We start from the raw sequence: 24,685 nt of genomic DNA on the forward strand, positions 1-24,685 counted from the left end.
TGAATAGGAAACCTGTGTTTGAATCTCTGGCCAGCTATAGAAAGTAATGGGGTTTGGTACTGCTAAGACAGCTCTTTAAATACCCAGCTTACCTTGAAAGGCCTGTTAGAATTTCTATACGTTGTTTGTGACATGATGGCCACACAGCACACAGAGTAGAGCTATGTGGTGCGGTGTTGCACATAAAGTGACTGTCTAGGACTTAGGAGGCTTGGGTTCGAATCCCCACTCACCTATGGAAACTCACTGGGAGAGTGGCACTCCGAAAACCACATCTTAAATATCTCACTTAGCTTGAAAACCCTATTAAGGCCACTGCAAGTCAGTTCCAACTTGGCGGCAGATTATAATCACAACAACACACATTGTATGGTGTAGTAGTAAGAGCAGTGGTAGAGCTGGGAAGTGTTCCCTTTTTGGACATCAACTCCCAGAAACCTTAGCCATTGTGGCTAATAAAGAAGGAACAGAGGATGATGGAATATGAGATGGATGGATTCCATGAAGGCCACCACAGCTCTGAGGTTGCAAGAACTGCGCAGGGCTGTTAAGGACAAGGACATTTTGGAAGTCACTCATTTCTAGGGTTGACATGATTTGGTGATGCTTTGACCACACATAACATTTTTCTCCTCTCAGTTCCTTGCCCAGTTGGCACTATCATGGGGGACTTTTAAAATTAAGCTCAGGGTTGCATAAATTTAGGCTGAGGCCTTCTACATGGACACAAACTGCCCACTTCTGAGTTTAGTGGTGGCTCTAAACCTTCTGGCATAACAGCTCTCTTTCGAGTCCAAGAAATCATCACGACTCCTCGCCTCTTTTTTTTACCATCATCCAACTCACTTCCCACCAATGCTAGGCGGAGTGGAAGGCCGTAGGGAAAGAGGAAGACCCAAAGCAAGATGGATTGACTTAAGGAAACCCCAGGCTTGAGTTTGCAAGCGTTGTGAAGAGCTCGTGACTCACTGGAAGGTCATTAATTAATCAATTAATTTTGCTTTAAGGAAACGTGTTTAGAATACAATTCACGCAAGTGTTTTTTTTTCCACATCCGCTTATTTCTTTTGCTGATGCACACCTCGAAGGGTTAACGCTAGAGAGAGGGCTCCTTCCTAGAACGGCCCGGGACGCTTGCGAGAGGGGGGATTTAAATACGAGATGCACCTTCCTGTTCTGCTTGTACCTACCCCCAGAGAGGGGGAAAGAAAATTGCCTTCCGAATTTCCCAGGAGTGGTGTTTGCAAGGGCGAGGAGGAGGAGGAGGCGTGCATGCAAGCAAGCAAAAGAGGGGGGGTTCCCACAGGTGAGTTTGTTTTGCAAAATCTGGGGGGCATGTTTCTGCTACACAAGGAAAAAAGAAGAAGTGCAATTGGGAGACGATGCAGATTTGAACATAATCATCTCTTTGCACGCTCAGATTTAATCTGCAAAGTAACTAATTTCCGGGGAGAATCTTGCACGAGCCAAGCCTTGGGGGATCTGGAGGCGTTAGGGGTTGCCAGCTCTTTAATCAGCCTCGGTGGTTGCTTTTGATCCCCACGGATTAGCAGGGAGGCACTTTATTAGCATATTAGCATTTGTATTGTGTTGCTAATTTCTGGCACGGGGTTGGAGGGGAGCCGCAGCGTTGGTGTTGCAGCACAATCAACAAAAGAGTCTTTGCATCCTCTTGACTCACGTATATCTAATGGGATAAGTAGTGTTTTTTTTTTTTTTTGCAATTCCCAAGCGCCGATCTCTTCCAAAGGCTTATAAGTTGCGACAAAACTCTTTTGTTGTCGTTTTGGTGCTAATTTCTCCAATTTGAAACTCCTGCGAAAGGTGCTTGAAAGGATGGTGTTGCGAACTCATGAGATTTTAATGCCTTCCTTTGTCACCCCCAGAGCTGACACGTGGTTCTGTCTTACTAGCATACAGCTAGCAGAAGAATACAATATTTGTGGCGTCTTTCTCTTTTACAGCTGCTATTTCTGTGTTTTCTTTTAGTTTCAAATCCTGGACGGGGCTCCTTGTGCTTTTGGCTTTTTTTTTTACACTGAAATTCAACAGATGAAGCATTTTCTAGCATGGCTGTTTCAGGAGGCTGCATCTGTTGGAAATCTGTTTGGTACACAGCTGTTACACATGTTGAAGGGCCACAGCCACTAAATAAGCATTTGCCTATTTATATATTTGTCTCCCTGGTTATAGTATTTTATATCTAGATACAGTTGTGACGTGGTGGCGCTGCGGGCTAAACCGCAGAAGCCTCTGTGCTGCAGGGTTAGAAGACCAAGCAGTCGTAAGATCGAATCCACGTGATGGAGTGAGCGCCCGTCGCTTGTCCCAACTCCCGCCAACCTAGCGGTTCGAAAGCATGCAAATGCGAGTAGATAAATAGGGACCACCTCGGTGGGAAGGTAACAGCGCTCTGTGTCTAAGTCGCACTGGCCATGTGACCACAGAAGATTGTCTTCGGACAAAACGCTGGCTGTATGGCTTGGAAACGGGGATGAGCATCGCCCCCCTAGAGTCGAACACGAGTGGACAAAAATTGTCAAGGGGAACCTTTACCTTTACAGTTGTGCTGCTAGGTAACCCATTGCTGTTTATAATTATCGTAATCATATGCCATCAGATCAGTTTTGATTTATGGAGACCCTTTCTGGGGTTTTCCAGGTAAAGGATACTTGGAGGTGTTCTCCTGTTCCCAGTGGGTCCAGTATGAGTCCACCTAATTTTTCCCAGGGGACACCTTTCTGTCTGCTACTGGAGGCATATCTCGTGACATGGCCTTTTTTGGTGGTTGCTCCCAAACCTGGGCACTCCAGGCTGGCTTCCTTTTTATTTTCCTTCCACTGTCAGGGAGAGATTATTTCTTTCTGGCCACTCACCTCTTCTGCTGTCCATGCGTGGGTAATACCTTTTCATCACCCACTTCTAAATTTATATAATCTTGGGGACCACATAACTTTTTTCTTGTTCTTAAATGCTTTCAGTACATTGTCTGAACGCCAGTGGTAAGTTACGAGTAGGCTCACTTAAAGATGAGTAGACCCACCCTTCCGTGATGATTCAAATAGGTCTACTCTAGTTGTGGGTTTCAGCCGTTGTGTTTTTACCTTGCATTTTTTTTTACTGATGCTTTAGTGAGGTTTAGTCCTCAATCTGTGCTTTATTGCAGATAGTCACATGGAGTTTTTTTTTATGTCAAAAAGACAGGATCAAGAACAAGCAAATAAATAAATAGGCAATGTCTTGCTTTAACTTGAGGAAGGCTAAAGGTTTGTGTTTTCAACCCATTTGGAAGGCTGTTGCAAGGCTGCATTTACTTAAATTTTTTTAAGGAGAAAGGTGGGATAAAAATATTTTAAGTAAATAAAATAAATCTTTTTTTCCTTCCGCTATTCCACCATCCTTTGAAATGGTGGCAGGGAGAACTGGGTCTTCCCCTGTATCTGTGAGTCAATAGCTGTCATCTCCTCTGCCATAAAACCTCATAAGCGATGCTATGCCACTCATGATCTTTCACGGAAGGTTTTGAGGAGAAAATCATGGCTGTGATTGGAAGCCACTGTTCCTTCCACTCCCTATTTTGCTGTTCGCAAAAGGGGAAATCGAGATGGGGGCAGTTCTGACTTTCGGGATTTCCAGCGCCCACAATGAGGAAATACTGACGAAACCTTACGGCTTTCAGAGAAAACATTACCTTAACAAATTCCTTCATGATAAATTCCCTGAGGTTTTTTTTTTGTCAGGTTTTCTCGGGTTGCGCGTTTAGAGGCAGGATCGCCAAGGTCCTTCATGGTAATGACCGAGGCCCTGTTGCCGAAGGTAGTAAATTGTGCTAGAGTAGGCCCATTGAATCAATGGAGATTTGATGAGCCAATTCCCCTGTAAGTTCCATTAATTCAGATGGGTCTACTTTAACTGTGACTTACTTTAACATAGTTATTGGCGTCTGTTTAACTCAATAAAACTTAGGGGAGGAGTTGACTCATTAAAACCCATTGATTCAGTGGGTCTACTCAAGTGCAGTTCACTACCCTAAACAACAGGACTTTGACCCTTGACTTATTCCGTTTCCGCGTTTATCCCAGGCAGCGACCCCAGATTCGCTTTGGGCTGCTAATGGTTTCTCAGTGGAGCCGGCCCTACCCTTTGGCAGAGCATGGCAGCTGCCTCAAGCGGCACATGCTGGTGGGGAGCAGTGGCCAAAAAACAAATAAACCCCTAGTTGTTTTTTCTTCAGCCTCCAGCCACTTTCTTCTCTTTGGAAAACACAGCTATTGACTCTGTCCTGCACCTGTAAACTAACTTACTGGGTGCAGGGGTGGTGTGGGAGAGCTGTCCCGTTCCAAGTATTCAGATAAGGGTCAACTGCCAAGCCCGCTGGCTTCTGTGCTGGGAATAGAAAAGGCGACATTGCGTCGTGTGTCTCAGGGAGCAGAAGTTCTTGGGTCAGTCTGCTTCCCCAGTCCCACTTATAGGCCTCCTTCTGGGCTGGTTTTGCTAGGCCTTGATTGACCCACAGAACAAAGTCTTGTGGTTCCTTGAGAACCGTTTGTGTAGAAACCTCCTTCAACCCTCGTCATAAACATGATTTTAGTGGCCTGTAGCCTGGCCTCAGGCCACCCCAAGATGTTTTGCTGCCTGAGGTGAAAAGCAAGGTGGCAGCCACTCCCATGCTACCCTGTTTCCCCCAAAATGAGACCTTACCTGAAAATAAGCCCTAGCATGATTTTTCCCAGGATGCTCGTAATTTAAGCCCTACCACCAAAATAAGCCCCCGTTGAGTGAAAGCCCGCCTTCCACCCTTGTGCAGCCACCAAAAGAAAATATGACTGTATTTGAATAAATGTAGATAGCTGTACATGAGCAAAAATAAAAATCCCGTGAAAATAAGCCCTAATGCTTTTTTTGGAGCAAAAATTAAGATAAGACCTTGTCTTAATTTCAGGGAAACACGGTATGTGCAAAAGCTGGTTGGACTGGCAGAGGGGTCTTTCCTCAGTGCTTGCAATGGGTAGCATTCTCGACTGCATGTGTAAGATAGCGTACAGGGTTTGGGAAATGCTGAATTGCTCACATCTCTCTCCTCCTACGTCCGGCAGCTTCTTCCCAGCTTCTGCCGTCTGAGACTACTGCCCCGCTCTGCCTAACAGGAGGACCATCCCTGCCTGCTTCTTTGGACCTCTTATCCTCCCAGAAGCATCTTGTCCTGAGTTGCCTCCAGCTGCTTCATAAGATGTATGATTCACAGATCCTTTTATTTCCTGAACAAACATTTATGCCTTTCATTATGTCTGCTTTGGACCAGGAACCCTCTAAAATTATATATGCTGCACTTCCCACATTCTCTCTCTCTCTCTTTTTCCCTCAGAGAAAATCTGTTCGGCCTGTTTGAAGGATGGTGCCGTGACCCAAGCACTTATTTGAAAATCTTGCACTCCCCCTTCTGAATAAAAATCTAATGGAAAACCGCTGCGTCTGCTGATCATATTGCAAAGGCAGAGCTGAGGTAAAGCTGGGCCCACAGGTTTACAGGGAGAAGTTGTTTCGTAGTCCCAGGTTCAGCTGTGATCAGAGTCTTCTCGCCATTTTGTAGTGGTGTTTTTTTTGCAAGGGGAATGGCTGCCGCAGAAGGTTCTAGAAGAGGGGGTGGTTTCCGGGCCCAGGCCACGCCAGGGATCAAAATGGAAGAGCGTGAGCCGGTGGGTCCCAAAGCGGGAGAAGGTGCGGAACGAACTGGGAAATCGTCACGCGTCCTTCAAGTCGGAACCATCCGGGAGTTCCTCCACTGGGCTTCCCCGCGGCAGGTGAAACAGGAGCCTGAGGAAGGGTTGTCGGACCGGTGGGAATCCCAATGGCAGGAGTTCCTCATCGCCATGCAGTCCACGAATCTCGAGTGGGGGCTCCCGCATCTGACGGAAGAGGCTGCGCCGTGGGGGGATAACAAGGCTTTCTTCGCCTCCTTCGAACGCCTGGCCGGGACATGCCAGTTGCCTCGCCGGGAGTGGCTGGGCCGCTTGCTGCCGGTCCTGAGCAAAGAAGCCAAGGAGGCGTACAGTAACCTCAGCCTCCAGGACCGAGGGGAATACGCCAAAGTCAAGGCGGCCATTTTGAAAGTGGACGCCATCCGGACGGAGACCCAACGCCAGCGCTTCAGGCAGTTCCGCTACCACGAGGCCAAGGGGCCCCGGGAAGTCTGCGGCCAACTCCGCGAGCTCTGCCGAGGGTGGCTGAAGCCCGAGAAGCACACCAAGGAGCAGATCTTAGACCTCCTCGTGCTCGAGCAGTTCATGACCCTCCTGCCGGACGAGATCCAGAGCTGGGTGAGGGAACATGACCCGGAAACATGTGCCCAAGCAGTACCCCTGGCGGAGGCCTTCTTGCTGAGGCAGAGGGAAGCGGAGAAGGAAAAGCAGGTAAATACTTAGACTTGCAGTAAAGAGTTGGTAGCAAGAGGTTATGCATGCACTTTGCTAGATATTTTCAAAACTTGCATGTAGGAGGTGTCCCTTTGAACACCATAATTCATCCCTCTAAAGCTGAATACTTTGACCATCATCATGATGTCCCATCAAGCCAATACTGACCTATGGTGACTCTTTTCATTTTCCAAGTGGAGAATACTCAGAAGTGGTTTTCTGTTCCCTTCCTCTAGGGGGAGCCCTGGGACTGGGCAGCTTGCCCAAAGCGACCCGGGTTGGCTCTTCTCCCAGGAGAAACAGTGGGGGAATCAAACTCCCAACCTCTGACTCCACAGCCAGATACTTAAGCCACTGAGCTATAGAATACATACATTTAGAAAAATGTTCTTGGTTTCTGTCATCTTTTTCTTTTTTTTCTTTACTAAGGCTGTGGATTCAATCCAGTAGTAAGTTACAACTAGAGTAGGCTCACTGAATTGATAGAACCTAGGGAGCAGTTGACTCACCAAATTCCCACTGATTCACTGGGCCTAATCTAACCATGACTTACTCCTGGATTTTTTCCTTGTGTGTCAGAGGACACACAGGATGTTCCATTTCCTCTCTTCCCTTTTTTTGGTTAAAGAAATCATAATTCTAACTTTTGTGACTGGGAGAGGTAAGCATGAAAGTTGGTGAATGGGGCCGATACGTTGGAGGCAGATGTTGATGGCTGAATTGATTTATCTGCTCATTCACTTATCCACTGCCTGGAAATACAATGGCTTTCAATGGAGAAAAAAAATCACCAAAAATTAAGGACGTCTCAGAACAACACCAAATTAAGTTTGCATAGGTTTCAGGAGGTGGGCTAACGATAGCAAGCATTTAAAACAGGTTTCAAACAGTTTAAGGCACTTTTACAGGAGCGAAAAGGGACATCGTTGTGCGAAAACTCCCCATAGGAAACATCGTTGTGTGAGGCGGCAAATTTTTCAGGAAAAGCCATCGTTGTGTGAATTTATTGTTGTTTGAGGCACTCATTGTGCGAGGCACCACTGTAAATGAATAAAATAAATATATTTCCAGCATGTATTTACCAGAAGTAGCCACTAGAGGGAGCCAGAGACCATGCAATGTATAGCTTGATATTTCAGTGTTTTTCAGCATCCACAGAGTGTACTGTAAATGCATATTCCACTTTTCTATAGAAACAGCTGAGATAACATACGGCAGTCAAATAATATCAGAGCACATTAAAACCAGCCAGAATGATTTAATGGGTAAAAAAACAATAAAAACCACCCAAACGGCTTGAACATCCAAAACTAAAAATATGTGTTCTAGCACCTTTTCTAAAATCAGCAAGGAGCAAAGGGGGGGGGCATTCCAATTTGGAAGTTTCTTATTTTTGTTTGTGTCCAGAGCGATCCAGTGGTGCTTCCAGAGGAAGGACCAGCGGACCGGGTGCTGTGATGGTCCAGGAGGCACCGCATGGTCTTTGTAGTCCTCACGTTCTTTGGGAAGGTCTTCTTCGGAAGCAACGCAACCGAAACCCCCTTCTGTGTGCCCACCCGGTGGGGCTGTGGTAGCGTACACAGCTCTGAATACCGTACGTGGCTAGTCCACAGTGAGGCCGATGGCCCGTCAGCTGAACTGTTTTAGGACTTCATCGGTTAAAACTAGTTCCACCTTTGCCCTCAGCCTGGAAAACAACCTGAAACCAGGAATACAGGTTTCAATATTAGAATAACGTGAATACTTCAGCAAGCTCTCATGGGTTACGAGTAGATAGTGCAAAGCTCGAGAAAGTTTTTTTTTTAATTGTAACTCCCAGAGTCCCCCAGCCAGCCAACTTGGCTGAGGGATTCTGGGAGCTGTAGTCCAGAAACCTAGTTTCCCCACCTCTGAGCAGGCAAGGGGAGTGTTTGTGTGTGTGTGTGGGGGGGGAGATTTTGCTAAGGAGCCTGCTCAGGAACAGAGCAGAAGCTGCCAGTTCAGAGAGCAGACCAGAGGGGGTGCAGCACCCCCACCTTCTTTTCTCCGTTATTTTATTTATTTAACTTACACACCGCCCACACTACCCAGATGTCTCTGAGTGGCTTACAGCCATTAAAATACAGTAAAAAAAGATAAAACAATTAAAATACAGTTAAAATGTATACTCTAAAACAGGGGTGTTCCAACCTTTCACCTTCCCTGGGCCACATTAGAAGATGAAAATTTGGTTTGGGCCACACATACATTTGGTTTGGGCCACATGGGGGGGCAGCCCTAGGTGTCCTCCGCAGCCCCGCTCCAAGCGAACTTACCGGCAGCTGTGATCTCAGACAGCAGAGGCTGCCAGGTTCGACTCCAGTGGCTTTATGTGGCCGGGAGGGGGTCCACCTATTGATGGGGACAGCGCAATGCAGTCATGCAGCCCCCCATCCCCTCTCCTCCCCTCCTGCTCCTTCCTTCCTTCCGTCACTCCCCCTCTACTGTTGTGACATGCCCTGGCCACATTCCGGCCGCAAGCGCCGGCAGTGTAACTTGAAACTTTGGAATTTCTTTAAAAATAAAAAATTGCACTGGGACGCATTGCGAGCTGACTTGGGCCGCATGCGGCCCTCGGGCCGCAGGTTGGACAAGCCTGCTCTAAAAATTGCCATCAGGACCCACAGTTGATATTATTTCAATTAAAAACCTTCTGGAACAGGAAGGTTTTGACCTGGCACCGATCAGCGTCAGTGCCAGAGGAATCTCAGTCGGGATGGCGTTCCATAGTTTGGGGGCAGCTGCCGAAAAGGCCCTTTGTCTACAAGGCGTCCCTCTTACCTCCTTAAGGGACGGCTCTTTCAAAAGGGCCCCCTGGCTGGATCTTTACTGCCGGGAAGGTTCATATGGGAGGAGGTGGTCCTTCAGGTCTCCAGGGCCCAAGCCGTTTAGAGCTTTATAGGTCAAAACAAGCACTTTGAATTGGGCCTCGGCAGCAACTGGTAGCCAACGTAAATTAAACAGAATCGGCTTGATGTGTCCCCTAGTGTCCTCCGTACCCCAGCGGATCTGCTGTGGCAAGGGGAATTGCTTCTGAGGTTGCTTTTTTTCCTAGTAAATGGCAGAGGAACTGCAGTCTTACTGCCAATTACTGTTCAAATTATAGATACCTGCCTATTATGCCTTTGGGAGGTTTGGTTGGGAGGGACTTTGAGTCTGAATGTCAATCACATAGTAGCAGCCAATGGTTTTCACTTTACCTCTGATTCCTTTGCCCGCCTTTTTCTAGTAAGTTCAGTCAGAGTGAATTAGGAATGTCCCGATTGTGTTTATATGTCAGACTCTGACTGCCAATTCCACAACTGTCAAATGTTAACATGCAAACAGAATCTGAACATTCCTAACTCACTCTTAACGGTTAGAGTGAGTGAAATGTTCATGGTAAGCAATCAGTTAGTCAAATAATGAAGTTAACCAGTTGATCTGGAACTAAATAACCAGTAAATACGTTTGTCTGTATTCTGACATATATGAAGATTTGTGAGTAAAACTGAAACTTTTTTAAAAAAATTCTTTCTCAACACCAGAGTCACTCATTGAATCTATTGAGACTATATTACCAGTTGATATAAAACTAACCAAACGATAAACGGTGGTATGTTTGAGGGAGACTTGTAATTAGATAATAATCTGCTCTGTAGGTCCCTGTCTGTATTTTTTTCCTCCTCCACTGTGTAGCTGGAGGTTTTAAGCCAGAAATGTCCACCTTCTACCAATAGTTATTGTGGGATGGGGGGGGGGCAGATATTATTTTAAAGTTTCCTGCCAGCCATTTTCTAGATCTGAGTGAGAATGAAGGTTTGAAGCCCGTCCTTCATGCTACTGAGTGGTGCATGTGTAGATGCACAAATTATATATGTGTCACCCTGGAAGATGCACATAAATAGGAACTGAAGTGTGCATACTTCATGTACTTACACACTGGCCCTGCCTGACAGCCAGTGCTGGATGTAACCCTTGGGACAGAAGAGGTTGTGCACCCCTGGAGTCAAGTAACACAAGGCAGGCCAATCGGCTGCCCTGGCATGAGACAGCTTCTCACATTTACCTATTTCCCCTGGTGTTGCAGATGCTGGAAGCCCGGGTTATGAACTGGTCGGAGACGAAACCATCTTCCCTGGGCGCTGGAGGGAAGCGAGTGTGCAGAGAAGCGAAGCCGGAAGGCAACAGAGTCCTGGGTAAGAATTCCGTGCATCCCCGGCCATCAGGATCCTCTGGCATCCCTTAAGAATAGCATCGGCTTAGCCCTTTTCTCTCCAGGTAGCTTAACACAATGGCTGTTTTTATCACTTCCATTAATAGCCAACTCCAGCATCGACTGCAGAAAGAAATATACCCTAGACAGGGCTCCTGTGGGAATTGTTTCATCATGCTCGGGGGGGGGGGAGAACCTGGAGGGTTTCAAAAAGTTTTTAAAACATCGGTTTTGAAAGCCGCACAAACCCAGAGTTTTTTTTTTAAAAAACAACCACAAGAAACCCAACCCGCTCAAAACTGGGCACACTCGGCAGGCTTGGAAACTGGAGTAAAAACTGGGGGAAGGAATGCTTTTGCAAGGGAGATGTGATAAAAAGAAAATTGTGCTTCCTGTTTGAGTTTCTTTCCCCCCCCCCGGCCGCTGCGTGTTTGTAAACTACAGTTCCCATCATCCTCAGCCACTGTCTGTGCTAGCTGTCTTTCGTTAGAAATCTACCCGTGTTTCTAGGAAACGCGGGAACACCGTTGGAGCTGGCTTCCATTATAGCCTGGGTTTAAATGGTGTGTTTAACTTCTTTGTTTTTTTTTTTTAGTCTGTGCTTTGTCTGCCTTTTTAATGTTGTTGTTGTTGTCATGTGCTGTCAGATCACCTCTGACTTATGCAAACCCTACGGAGGAGCAGTTTTCAAAAGGCCTTGTCCTCAGTTGCCCTGGTCAACTCTTGCAAATTCAAGCCTGAGGCTTCCGATAGGGAGTCAGTCCATCATCCCTTCGGTCTTCCTCTTCTCCTGCTGCTTTCCACCTTTCCCAGCATGATTGCCTTTTCCAGGGAATCCTGCCTTATGTACCCAAAGTAGGATAGTCTCAGTTTCAACATTTTTACCTCCAGAGAGAGTTCAAGGTTGATTTGATCCAGGATCCACTTATTTGACTCTCCTCCAGCACCACATTTCAAACAAATCATTTCCACCCCCCCCCCCGTCAGCTTAATTATCCAACTCTCACACCCATACATGGTGTTTGGACATACAATAAGGTGGATGGTCTTGGTCTCCAGGGACATATCCTTACACTTGATGACCCTTTCCCATTTATTTATTTATTTATTTATTTATTTATTTATTTATTTATTTATTTATTTATTTATTTATTTATTTATTTATTTATTTATTTATTTATTTGATTTATATCCCGCCCATCTGGTCTGGTCGACCACTCTGGGCGGCTTACAATAAAGAATATATAATAAACCATAAAAATTTAACAAACAGACTGTGACACATGCAATAATAGAACAAAACCTTTGAAAATATATTTTCAATAATAGAATCATGCAGTGCAGGTGTGGGTCTGGAGTCATATGTTCTGGCTCCTTGCACACCAATCTGCCCCATGGGTAAGACCCCATTGGTCTACTCTCATTGGTTGGTGAGAATTATGGGGTAACTCTTATCTGTTATGCTGCTTGATCCCAATTTAAAGATTTTTTTAATGGATCAACAGGAAAGTTTCCATATTCAGGACAGTCGCAGAGAATGGCTCGTGTGGAGGTCCAAATAGAATAGCAGTCCCCAGTTTTATTCTGGGCCAAAGTTTGTAGCAGCTGCTGTTGTGTGTCATCAAGTTACCTCTGACTTTCAGTCACCCTATATAGGGGTTAGTGTCCTGCAAACAATCTTATTGTGAACAGCCCTGCTCAGATCTTGCAAACTCACGGCCGTGACTTCTTTTTGAGTCCGTCCATCTCAACGTTTGGTCTTCTCTTCCTGCTACCTTCTACTTTCCCTGGCATGATTCCCTTTCTAGTGAGCCTGGTCTTTCTCAGATATGTTGTGAATATGATGATCCAAGGGTAGGTATTATATCAAATCAATCAAGAACTTTCTCTCTCTTGAATCAAAAAGGAAGATTGTTCTTTGTTCCCATGGCTGTTTATTCAGTATTGTGCATAATGAGAAAATAAGGCCATATTTTTGATAGAGAGAGAAAAAAAGAAGAAAACAGGATATGTTGTTTTCAACGTAAAGCACCTCATAGTGCTAGAACACTCTTCTGGGTGGTTTACAACATAATTCTATGAGAAGTATTGGGTACTCGTTTACCGACTTCGATTTCGGAAAGACGGAAGGCTGAGTCAACCTTGAGCTGGCTACCTGAGCCTGTCAGGATCGAACTCGGCTTGTGAGCAGAGTCTTCACTGCAGTCATGAAGTGTAACCACCGCACCACAGGGCTCTGGATTAGGGACTTTTCGTTCTGGTTCTTGGTTTGTTTTCTTTTGCCAGAAGGAGTCTTGCTTGTCTTCCATCCCTGATTCTACAAACTGCCACTTCTGGCAGCCTCCCGGAGCAGAAATAGAGCTTATTTGACTGAATAATTTTTTCCTTCAGATTGTCTTTAATGGAAGGGTGTTGGGGCTGTGGGGAAACAGCACGAGGTCTGAGGACTCCATTTTGTCCACCCCTGTCACAAGAGTTTCTTTCTCCTCAGGGTCTCGAGTGACCTATTTCATTAGGAAACCCAAGGTCGTTTTTCTTCCCTTTTGTTTCAGACCTGGCCGACTCCAGCAGCGACCGTGGGGAGAGGAAAGGCACCCGAAACTCAGAAAACGGCCTGAGGAGCCCCAGCAGAGCCCAGCTTGGCCAAAGGAGCTTCTTCCCGGGTCCCGAGAGCAGGAAGACGTTCCACCACGACCAAGCCCTGGCGAGACACCAGAGAGCCCACCCGGCCGAGAGCCCACACCAGTGCCCAGACTGTGGGAAGCACTTCACTCAGCGTTCGAGCCTCACGATTCACCGGAGGATCCACACGGGAGAGAAGCCTTACCCTTGCCCTCAGTGCGGGAAATGTTTCCGCCAGAGCTCGAACCTGCTCAAGCATCAGCGGATCCACTCGGGCGAGAAGCCCCACCAGTGCCCGGAGTGCGGGAAATGCTTTGCCCAGCGCTCGAACCTCCTGATCCACCAGCGGACTCACACGGGGGAGATGCCCTACGTGTGTTCCGAGTGCGGGGCCTGCTTCAGCCAGCACCGAGGCCTCGTGACCCACCAGCGGATCCACATGGAAGAGATGCCGTACGGCTACGGCTGCCCAGACTGCGGGAAGTGCTTCCAACAGAATTCGGACCTCACGAAACACCTGCGGGTCCACACGGGCGAGAAGCCGTACAGTTGCTCCGAGTGCGGGAAGAGCTTTAGCTACAGCTCGAACCTCAGTAAACACCAGAGGATCCACACGGGGGAGAAACCGTACCTTTGCAATGTGTGCGGGAAAAGCTTCAGCCACCTGTCCACCCGCAACACCCACCAGAGGGTCCACACGGGGGAGAGGCCGTACGGCTGCACCGAGTGTGGGAAGAGGTTCATATCCAGCTCCAAGCTCACCCGGCACATGAGAACGCACTCGATATATACCCCGTACATCTGCAACGAGTGTGGGAGGAGCTTCAGCACCCACTCGAGCCTCACCGCCCACCAGAGAACCCACGCGGTTGAGAGCTACGGCCTGGGCGGCTTGTGGGAAGGGGCGGATCAGGGCCCTAGCAGCCGCTCCAGTAGGGGGTCTCCTCTGTGACTCGATGCCTGTCCTGTCCTTTACGATGTAGTGTGTCCTGGTCATGCATAGGTCCGTTGTGATACTTATAGGCAAGGTGCTAGTCCCTAAGGTGTTGGGATTCGGAAGCCTGCGCAGTGTAGGCAAGAAGTGAGAATAGGGAAGCATAATATAGCGTTAGTTTGATGGGTTTTGGAAAATAGAAGTAGGTTGGGGGGAAAAAATTAGGATAGTGAGAAGGATAGAGGCACCCTTTTGATCCTACGTTGTTTGTTTGTTTTAAGAGCAGCGTAAAGCCTAGTACAGTGCACAGATCCAGAGAGTTTCTCGTGAGCAGCCTAAGAAAAGCACAAAAAAATTTACCTGGTTTTAGCTCCCTTTTAGTTAAGCATGTTCCGGCTGCACTTTAAGCCCTGTGATAGCTAAATAGTGCTTCCAGCTTCAGAAGCAGCCTACCTCTTGAGTACCAGGAGTTTTGGCATAAGCAATGAATAAAGGCTCTGGCCTTCATACCGGGTCTCTGAGCTTCCTGGAAGCCACTTGCTAGTCTCTGTTAGAAGTGAAATGCTGGGATAGACAATGAATATTTCAGGTCTGATTCAGAAGATGAAAAGCAAAGGTTCAGTATGAACTCTTGGTTCATAAGGGAGGAAAAATCCCCAATCCACATAAATTGGATCAGTGTGAATTGTTGGAAATACAGTGGTGCCTCCCTTAATGATTACCTCGTTAAATGACGAATCCACTTTACGATGTTTTTTTTTGCGATCGCTATTACAATCGCAAAACGATGTTCCTATGGGGAAAATTCGCTTCGCGACGATCGGTTCCCTGCTTCGGGAACCGATTCTTCGCATTATGACGTCTAAAAACAGCTGATCGTCGGGTTTCAAAATGGCCACCTGCTGTGCAAAATGGCTCCCCGCTGTGTTAAGGACGCATTCCTCGCTATACAGACACCAGAAAATGGCCGCCCTATGGAGGATCTTTGCTGCACGATGAGGTATTTCGCCCATTGGAACGCATTGAACGGTTTTCAATGCATTTCAGTGGGTTTTTTAATTTCGCTTGATGCCGATTTCGCTTAGCAATTTTAATGGAACGCATTATCGTCGTTAAGAGAGGCACCACTGTAAGAGGTTTTAAGATGCTCCAGAGACTGGGTAGTAGGGAAATATCTGAAGAAGTATCAAAACTGGGCTGTGCATCAAGATTGTAAGACCTGCATTTAGATTGAGGGTTCAAAATGAAGAGTAGGCACCACCATTAGCAGATATGACTAAAGGCAAAGGAAGTTTCAAGGGATGCATGTTAAGATAGAAACAATCTCAGTTTCACGTACACTCCTAGTGAGATTTGACCAGGAAAAGGGGGTCATAGACCCATGATAATGGGTAGCTGTATGAAAATTTTGCATAGTGTGTGGCAGCTGTGGAAAAGTAGGTTTTAACACATTAGGAGTAGGCATAAAAACAACTTCCAAATACAGTAAGACCCCTGTATCTACAGGGGATTGATTCCAAGCCCCCCGCCTTTTTGGTTGTAGCAAACTGCGAATAATAGCAAACGCTATATATAGCATGGTAAAAGAAAATTGGGTAATCCATATTTTCATGATATATTACTAGAACTGGCTACTAGAGGGAGCCAGAGACCATGCTGAAGAATACATGCCATGGTTTCTGGCTCCTTCTAGTGGGCAGTTCTGGTAAATACATTTTGAAAATGTATTTTTCTAGTTTTTTTAAAAAATATTTTAAATATTTTCTGACCTTGAATAAATGAAACCATAGATACTGATCCTGTGGATATGGGTGTCCTATCGTACATAATTCCTTGATACACATCTGTAGTGTGACCAGGTTTGGAATACCATGTGCAGTTCTGAATCATAGAGCTGGAAAAAAGTTAGAAAGGGCAACTAAAATCAACAGGGATGGCTGAGAAGCTGTCCAGTGTGAAAAACATCTATCTGCAGGTTCTTTTTTTTCTTTGCTAAAAAAGGGGGCCATAGAAGGGAAAGCATGCTAGAATGCTAGCGTATATATACATTTAGAACTTATGGTGAGGAGATAATGGTGAGGGATTTTTTCTCTCTTTCCCATAATAGTAGAACCCAAAGGGGTCATCCCCTGAAGCAGGGCACATAAAAGGAAGCACTTCCTCACAGGGTGCATAGCTAAACTGTGGAACTGGCTGCCACAAGGTGTAGTGACGACCACCTAGGTGGGTGAATTTTTTAAAAAATGGATTAGACAAATCATGGTGGCTGCTAATCATGGCGGGTATCTCCATTCCCTCCAGTACTGGGGGCGGTATGTGATCTTTGTAAATTGGTTTCAGAGGAACATGGGGGGGGGGAGGGTACAGTAGACTTCACGGCCTGCTAGCATCCTGTCCCAAAACAGTGCCTCGCACTAATGGAGTGGTATATAAATCAAAGAAATAGAACAATTAAATCCCTCCTGTTAACGGGTTCTGGATGGCCACTGAGGAGGCGGAATGCTGTACAAGGCAGACCCTTGGCTGAAGCCTGTAGACCCTTTTCTCATGTCTTTGTTCTACTAATTAATCCACGCTGATGAGGAAGTTACCTTTGCAGTTCTGAGAGAGAGAGAAGCAAAGGTAACCACCACCACCCCCCGCTTTGTGTTATTTGAGAAGTCCCTAATCCCAGTGGCAGTCATGCACCTGTTTCTGGCCAACACAGTTTAAGAATGATATTGGCAAGGTGGGACCTCTCCAGAGGAGGATGACCGAGGTGGTCAAAGTTGTGGGTGCCGAGCCCCCGGGGTTGAGGGAGTTCTTGCGTAGGTTTAGCCTGGAGGAGTGGTGAGATGAGAACCAGAGTAGGCCTTTGGTCTAGAAGGACGGGGTAGAAATCCAATAAAATAAAATGATGTTAAAACATGGGATCGGCTGTTCAGATGGAACAAACCTTGTTCTCTGCTGCTCCGGAGAGCCCAAGTTGAACTCAACGGGTTCTGATTACAAGGGAGGAGATGGGAACGCAACCTGAGGAGGACGTTCCTGGCCGTAGGATCTTTTTGAAAGTGGTTGGGTCTCCCCTCCATGGGAAGCTCTTGAACAAAAGGCTGGGTGGCTGTCCATCAGGGAAGCTTTACCTGTGGGTTGCCCGCCTGGGCAGGGTGCTGGTCTCGGTGGCCTTAGTAGCCCCTTCCTCCACTACCATTCTAGGGGGTCTTTGTTTTCAGAAAGGGGGTCCCGGCCTTTTTTTTTTTTAATCCCAGAATGCTACAGTAGTCTAGGGAGGAATGCTAGTCTTTGGTGCTCCAGTTGTCTTGGACTGTAATTCCCATGATGGGCGTGGACGATGGGAGTTGTGGACCAAAACATCTAGAGGAGGGGCTCAGCGTTCTCCGACTCTGGTCTAGCCTTGTTAACAGCACCACTTAGGAGTGGCTCCTTCGATCCCCTGTTCCACCCCCTTTTTTTGGACATTGAATCCTTGCCAGCACTGCCTGCCTTGCTTTTTTCCCCTTTCTTACCCCCCCCCCGCTCCATCTGCTTTGCTTAACACCCAGCCCCACAAAGAGTGTGAGAAGGCAGTGCCCTCTGTGTATGGTCACCGGAGTTCCATAGTTTAGTTCTTTGGCTCCGGAGTCAGAGGTTGGGAATCTGGAATCTCCCGCTGTGCCTCTTTGATCGGGGCTGGACTGGATGGTCTATAGCAGCATTTCCCAAAAGTGTGCACCAGGGCACGGAAGAACGCCGAGAATCGCACCCAGGGGGACCATAGAATCCTCTCTTCCTCTCCCCCTTCCCGCCTCCCCCACCCCCAACCACACTATCATAAAGCACCTACTTCCAGTTTCTCTGGTATCCGTGCGTGATGGAGAGAGGGTACCCTGGACCAGGATTGGGTTTCTTGCCCTCCTGTTCGCAAGGGAGAGCCTCTGCCCTGCCCTCCCCGGCCACCCACAAAAATGCAGCTTCTCCGTTTTTCCAGAAGCTCCTTAACATCAGAGAAGTCAGGCCACAAGTGTGTTTCCGTTAAACAATACAATACAAAAAACATGTGGCACCTTAAAGACTGACCAGTATATTGTAATACAGTACTGTATACTATAAGGTTTTGTGGACATAGTCTCTGGTTCCATCTAGTGGCAGTTGTTGTTTAGTCTTGTCCGACTCTTCGTGACCCCATGGACCAGAGCACGCCAGGCCCTCCTGTCTTCCACTGCCTCCCGGAGTTTGGTCAAATTCATGTTGGTCGCTTCGATGACACTGTCCAACCATCTCGTCCTCTGTTGTCCCCTTCTCCTCCTGCCTTCACACTTTCCTAACATTAGCGTCTTTTCCAGGGAATCTAGTGGTTAGTCCTGGTAATACACTTTGGGAAGGCGTATTGTCTAGGTTTTGGAGTTTTTTATTTTATTTTTTTCAGGCAGCGGATAAGTGAAACGATGGGTACTGATCCTGTTGATACAGCCGTCCTGCTGTACTGGGGAGCTGTGAGCTGAAAACGTTTTAGAACCACTGTTCTGTAGGGTCCCTTCCATCTCTGCCATTCTAAGGTGCCACCAGTCCTTGAGTGTGTAATGGTGTAGTTCGGAAGCCGAGTTTCTCCCGTTCATTGTGCTTGTCTGTTTTGCTGATTGGACACCTTCCTTTCCCTCTGGGGTCTTTCCTGGCTGGGAATGTAAAATGTGCTTCAGTTTCTGAATTAGACCAAGTGAGCTGGAACTAGCATCAAAATATGTAGTCCTAGAAAGTTTTGGGTGCCGGCCAGCTGTGCCCTTATTTCACCCCCCCCCCCCGGGTTCTCTAATGCCCCTCCTGGAATATACTCAGGGCAGAATCCTGCTAGGGAAAAACAGCATGGCCCATCGGGTATAGAGCTAAATGTGATTTCCCACCTACAGTTGAAAGCAACAAGACTTCTGTGCGTGCAAGAAGATGGTGAACGTTGCCTTGTGCAAATGAGTATCATCACGCTAGATCTGTAGAGCTGGAAGGGACCCTACAGGTAACTGAGATAGAACGGGGTGTTGTACATGCAGTAAAAGAGGAATTGCTGGATAGGCCAGGGGTTTAAGCATCTGGCTGCTGATCCAGAGGGTTGGGAGTTCGGTCCCCCACTGTACCTGCTTGACAAGGGCTGGACTTGATGATCTAGAAGGTCCCTTCCAGCTCTGCTGTTCTAAGATGATTATTACTGCTATTATTATAATCATCTGCCCTCTATATTCTAGACTCTCCCTGCCTGCTCACTTCTCATGAGGCTATTTTGTTTTGCTCTCCCCTCTGACATTATTTTTTCTGCAGCTGCAGAACATGGGGGTTCCCTTTCTCTCTGATGCTGAATGTCCTCTTTTTTTCTTTGTGTTGGTGTCTGTGAGTGTGTGGTGTTTTGGCTCCCCAAAGATTCTCACTTGGAGCTTGTTGTTAATTATGACATACCTAAAGGGCAATTGAGCAGGACTACACTTTATAGGCACAAAGATGGGCCAGTGTCACACTCCAGGGCATAAATCCCCAGGAATGTATAGCGTTCTCCACCTAAAAGAATTGTTGGTGAGCTCTTATTATGAGTTTAGTGCCGAGCTGAGCTGACACTCTGTTGGCTTGTTTGTTTTTCTGAATATCAATTATGTCATCATTTGTGTTAGAGTGGAGGAGAAATCGGTTTCACCCATTTTTTAGTAGAAATGTGCCGGATTTTACCATTCTGGACCATGCAGACCAAAACTCCCAGTACCCTTTAAAATCTGCATTTCTCTCAATTTTGCAGTGGAGAGCTCCTGTCTGAAAATGGCTGCAAAGGGCATGTGCCACTGAATGCTTTCCTGTTGCACTTTCAAGTTCAGAGTAGAGATGGGGATTTTCGTATTTGTAAACAAAGACAAATATCCCCGTCCCAGGTGCACCTAATGACGGGTCCGGGCCTCGGCACCGGCCCATCCAATCGTGCATTGCCATGCTGCCAACGTCATGCTCTTTGCACCAATCAGGGCAGGAGCTCTGCCATCTCCCTGCTCGGTTAGCCATTCCAGGTGGGAGGACAAATCTCCCTGCACAAACTACTTGAGTGTCCAATCGAGCAAGGAGACGGTGGAGTGACTGCTGCGATTGGCATGAAGAGCGGGATGCTGGCAGCACTGCGGCATGTAAGTGAACTAGGACAGGACCCGCATTAGGTGCATCTGAGACGGGATATTTATAGTGGTTCAGGAATACGAATATTCCCCATCTCTAGTCCAGAGACTTGAAAATTCAGGACACTATGTGTTATTTCTTCTGTCATCCCCCCCTTGGAAGTTACAAGAGATGTAATTGCCTGTAACTAGTTACTTTGGAGATAATTATACTGTAATTGCTAGTTACAAAGTTACTTTTTAGGTGTAATAAGTAGTAACACCTACCCTACTTAGGTCTAACAACTAACACCTACTTTTAAAAAATTAGTTTTTCAAGAATAAGAACTTTAGAGGCATGTTGACAGGATTTCTCCCCCACCCCCAAATTTTTCAGCCACCAATCTTTAAATTAACTAGAAAAGGAGAGAGATTCATGGAGAATCTGTATAGACTATTAATAAATACCATGAATGAAAGCGCATTAGTTTCTGTGTTCAACAATATTAACCACAACTAGATAGTGCTCATATATTACAATTACATGTAGGTACACATATGTAGGTATATATAAAGACAGCTCAGTTCTTAAAAAAGGTATAACACTGTATATAACACAGTCTTTTCTTTTGCTTTTCTATTTGTCAAAAGAGATCTGACCCGTTGCTTTCTTGTTAATGCAAGTTTGGATAAACTCCCATCAGTTTCGCCAGCTTGAGCCCCTGTTTTCTTATCTTTATCCAGAGAGGGTGTGTATTTCTATTTTTTTATAATTACCACGGCTTCAAAGCTAATACACGGAAAGCTTAATCTTCAGGGCTGTTATCTAGGGTATTGGTTCTCCAACTGGGGTCCCCAGATGTTCTCGGACTGCCGTTCCCAGAAGCCTTCACCACTTGCTGTGCTGGCCAGGATTTTTGGGGGCTGCAGTCCAAGAACATCTGGGGAGCCCAGTCTGAGAACCACTGATCTAGAGTACATCATGTTGGTTCAATGTTCCTATGACCCCATCAGATTGTGGTTAAGTTAAAATAATATTGTTGAACATCAATCTTTTAAGTGGCAAGGGAAGTATTCTTTTATTTTGATTTTTGTATTTTTATACATATTCCTAAAATGAACTACTAAAAATTGGCCACTAAGCAGTGCGTCTCTGGATTTTTCTGGCTTGTCGTCAACAACGATAGCTCAGTGGTCTAGGTATCTGGGTGCGGAACCAGAGGTTGGGAGTTCGATTCCCCACTGGGCCTCCTGCAAGAGGGTCTGCATTTCTTTTATTATTTAACAACACAATGTGTTGATACACAACGCAACACACTGCTTGTGTGATCAGAGAAATCTAAGTACAGTAATGAGTAATGTGACTAATTCTTTTTAAAATATAAATGTTACCAGCTCTGTTCAAAGCCTTCCTTCTCTCAACCCAGCGTCCTCCCAGCTGATTTGGGCTAAAGCTCTTATCCTGGTGGGGGATGATAGGACTTGGAATCCAACTCATCTGGATCAAAATTGGATGAGATGGCGGTAGTCTTCCCCATATGCTTTCCCGTTTTGACTTCTAACCACAGCTTGAAAATGTTAATTTTTTTAGGCTCTTAACCCCTAGAATTCCCCAGATGGCCTGGTCAGTGGCACGCAGGCTAAGGGGAGGTTCTCCAATCAACGCTCCAGAAAGCGATCTTCCCAGGCTTTTGGTTCTCGGTTCATTGAGCGAGCGAGTGGGTGAACGAGGCTGAAGTCCAAAACCCTTCTGCATCCAAAGGAAAGTTTGAGTGCTTGCAAAGTGTTAGGGGAATAGCGGGGCTTTGGTGGTCATCCAAGCCCTCTAAACTGGCATGGATGTAGCAAACACGTCTTTTGCTCCAAAACAGCAGGGCTAGAACCCGTGGGTGGGAAGTTCCAGGGAAGCAGCGTTTTGGCTAAGCCTTAGGAGAAACTGGCTAAGTGGGAGAGTTTTTCAGCCTTGGAAACGGGAGTCTCCCGGGGGGGGGGGCTCTCGGCCACTGGATGGCGGTGGGATGTCCATCGGCCAGGCCTGCCGTGATCATGGCAAGACTCTTGCCTTAAGTAAGGATGGGGAAAGATCAGAAGTGGGGCGACGTGGGGCCCCTTGCCGCTCCCATTGGGCACTGCCCAAATTGTTCGTGCCGCAACCCAATCGCCCGCCTTTCTGGTATCTTCCCTGGAAAGTTAGGAGACGTCTCACTGTGCAGAATGGCAGAACTCTTAGGATGTTGTTTACACTTTGTAAGATACCCAGCTTTATAAATGACAACTTATTTTAGGTACCAGACTGTTGGTTAGCTGTCAATTGAAGGTAGGCAGATGTCCGTCTTCCTGGATCTACTTTATGGGATATGATTTTTTTTTTTTGTAACTTGATTTCTGAGATCTACCACTGAGTTCTTGGTGCAAAAGACATTCATTTATGGTTTAGGTTTCTGGCTGTGGAGCCAGACGTTGGGTGTTCAATTCCTCACATTGCCTCCTTAAGAGGGGCTGGATTTGATCATAAGGTCCCTTCCAGCCCTGCAGTTCTATGATTATTAATACTATAGATTCTTTGTTAACTAACACCGACCAGCCTAAGTCCATTGACATAAATTTCAACAATGAATTGCCACCAGTTATGAAGTCGGGGCTTGTTTCTCTTGCTGTGTGAACTTAGCATGCAACAAGGACAAGTGTTGACTTCTTAACTGGTGGGAATTTGTCACTGAAATTTACACTGTTGGAATTATGCTCGCAGAAGTATGTAATAGGATCCTGGACATTTCTCTGCTGTGTCTGTGTGTGTATGTATGTGTAATTAAATACTTCTCAAGATATTGCAAGAGTGCTTATTTCTTTTCCTCCCTCTCCTAACCCATGCTTTGGCAAAACTGTACGCAGTTGTTTTACCATTTGGCGTTTTAAACTTGAAATGTCCAGCACCATAGCTGTCACCCGTGTTAGTCAGAGTCAGCCATCTGCTGCCTCAAAGGGCAGAGCTCAAGGGATGGTGAATCACAAACCACAACTTCAAATTTCAATTTTCGTAGAATTAATGGGTTTGGAAGGGGCTGACAAGGCCATCGGGTCCAAACCCCTGCTCAGTGCAGGAACCCAAATCAAAGTAGATATGAGAGATGGCAGTTGTAATCTGCTCTTGAATGCCTCCTCACCAACTCCTGAGGTCATTGGTTCCAATGTTATACTGCTCTAACAGTTAAGAAACCTTTTCCTGATACAGTATTCAGTTTAAATCTGGCCTCCTTTAACTTGCGCCCATTGTTGTGTGTCCTGCAGTCTGGGATGGTTGAGAACAGATCCTGCCCCTCCTGTGTATGGCTACTTTCAAGTATTTGAGAAGTGCTATCCTGTATCTCCTCAGTCTTCTTTTCTCAAGGCTAAACGTGCCCAGTTCTTGCAGTCTTTCCTCACAGGGCCTAGTTTTCTTTTTGCCCTCCTCTGAACTTGTTTCAGTTTGTCAGCATCCTTCTTGAAGTGTGGTGTCCAGAAGTGGACACAGTACTTAAGATGAGGCCTACTCAGGCCCGAATTGTGGGGAATGAGTACCTCGCAGGATTTAGAGACTATGCTTCTGTTAATGCAGCCTAAAATGGCATTGGCCTCTTTTTTTTTGACAACATTGTAGTCTACAATTAGGTGGAAATGAGTAGTAATTCCACTTAAAGAGACATACAATGGCCGTTTGCTTCAGGGGTGGAAGAATCTGAATGGGGAAGGGCTTCAGAAGAGACCTTCCTGCAACAGCTAAAAGACTGATCTTTAAGAATAGCTGAGATTTTTTTTAAATTGGGTTCTTTAAAATAAACCTGCAGATTTGTTTATAAATGGAGTGGGAAATAACTTGGGATCATTTAAAAAAAAATCAGTTTAGCAGACACGGAAAAAATGATAAATTGGTGCATTGAAGGAAATGTTCTCAAAAGTCTGCCTTTAAATCCCTGAGTATTCAGCCATGTTTGTTACATTAAGTTAGAGTTTCTGTCTCTAATCCTCACCCCCTCTTCACAGGTTTCTCAGTTTTTAACAGGACAGGTAGAATACAATCCTCTCTGTACTTTGAAATAATTTTACATATTGACTTGGTCTAGTGTAGGTTGGTGATGATCTCATTTGGTTCATTTTTGATCATGATTTGCCCAGACATGCAAAGTTCTTCATTATTAAAGAGAAAATGGGATTTCTTTTAAAAAAAGAAAAATGTTAGAAAGCAAAATAACATGGCCCATCCCTGAGAAATGTTATCCCTCCCCTGCCCCTCCCAGTGCTGGGTATTGTAGTCACTGCCTCTGGGTTAAAGACCAGGATTGTATATATACTTATGTGATTTGAGGAAAAGAAACTGTAGAAAAAAGTGGGATATAGGGCATCGTATATATAAATTGTTCAAATTAACAAA

The 24,685-nt window shown here is 46.1% G+C and overlaps 1 protein-coding gene across 1 annotated transcript; it reads left to right on the top strand.

Moving 5' to 3' along the window:
* Positions 1-1,068: 1,068 nt before the first annotated feature.
* Positions 1,069-24,685, top strand: LOC110090182 (uncharacterized). The gene is made up of 6 exons (XM_078386828.1): positions 1,069-1,306; positions 5,097-5,232; positions 5,366-6,410; positions 7,923-8,007; positions 10,319-10,609; positions 13,179-24,685. Exons 3-6 carry the CDS (start codon positions 5,613-5,615, stop codon positions 14,198-14,200), a joined length of 2,196 nt encoding a protein of 731 aa, XP_078242954.1. The 5' UTR covers positions 1,069-1,306; positions 5,097-5,232; positions 5,366-5,612; the 3' UTR covers positions 14,201-24,685.

Source organism: Pogona vitticeps, chromosome 2 (genome assembly GCF_051106095.1).
Source record: "Pogona vitticeps strain Pit_001003342236 chromosome 2, PviZW2.1, whole genome shotgun sequence".
Classification (NCBI taxonomy): Eukaryota; Metazoa; Chordata; class Lepidosauria; order Squamata; family Agamidae; genus Pogona; species Pogona vitticeps.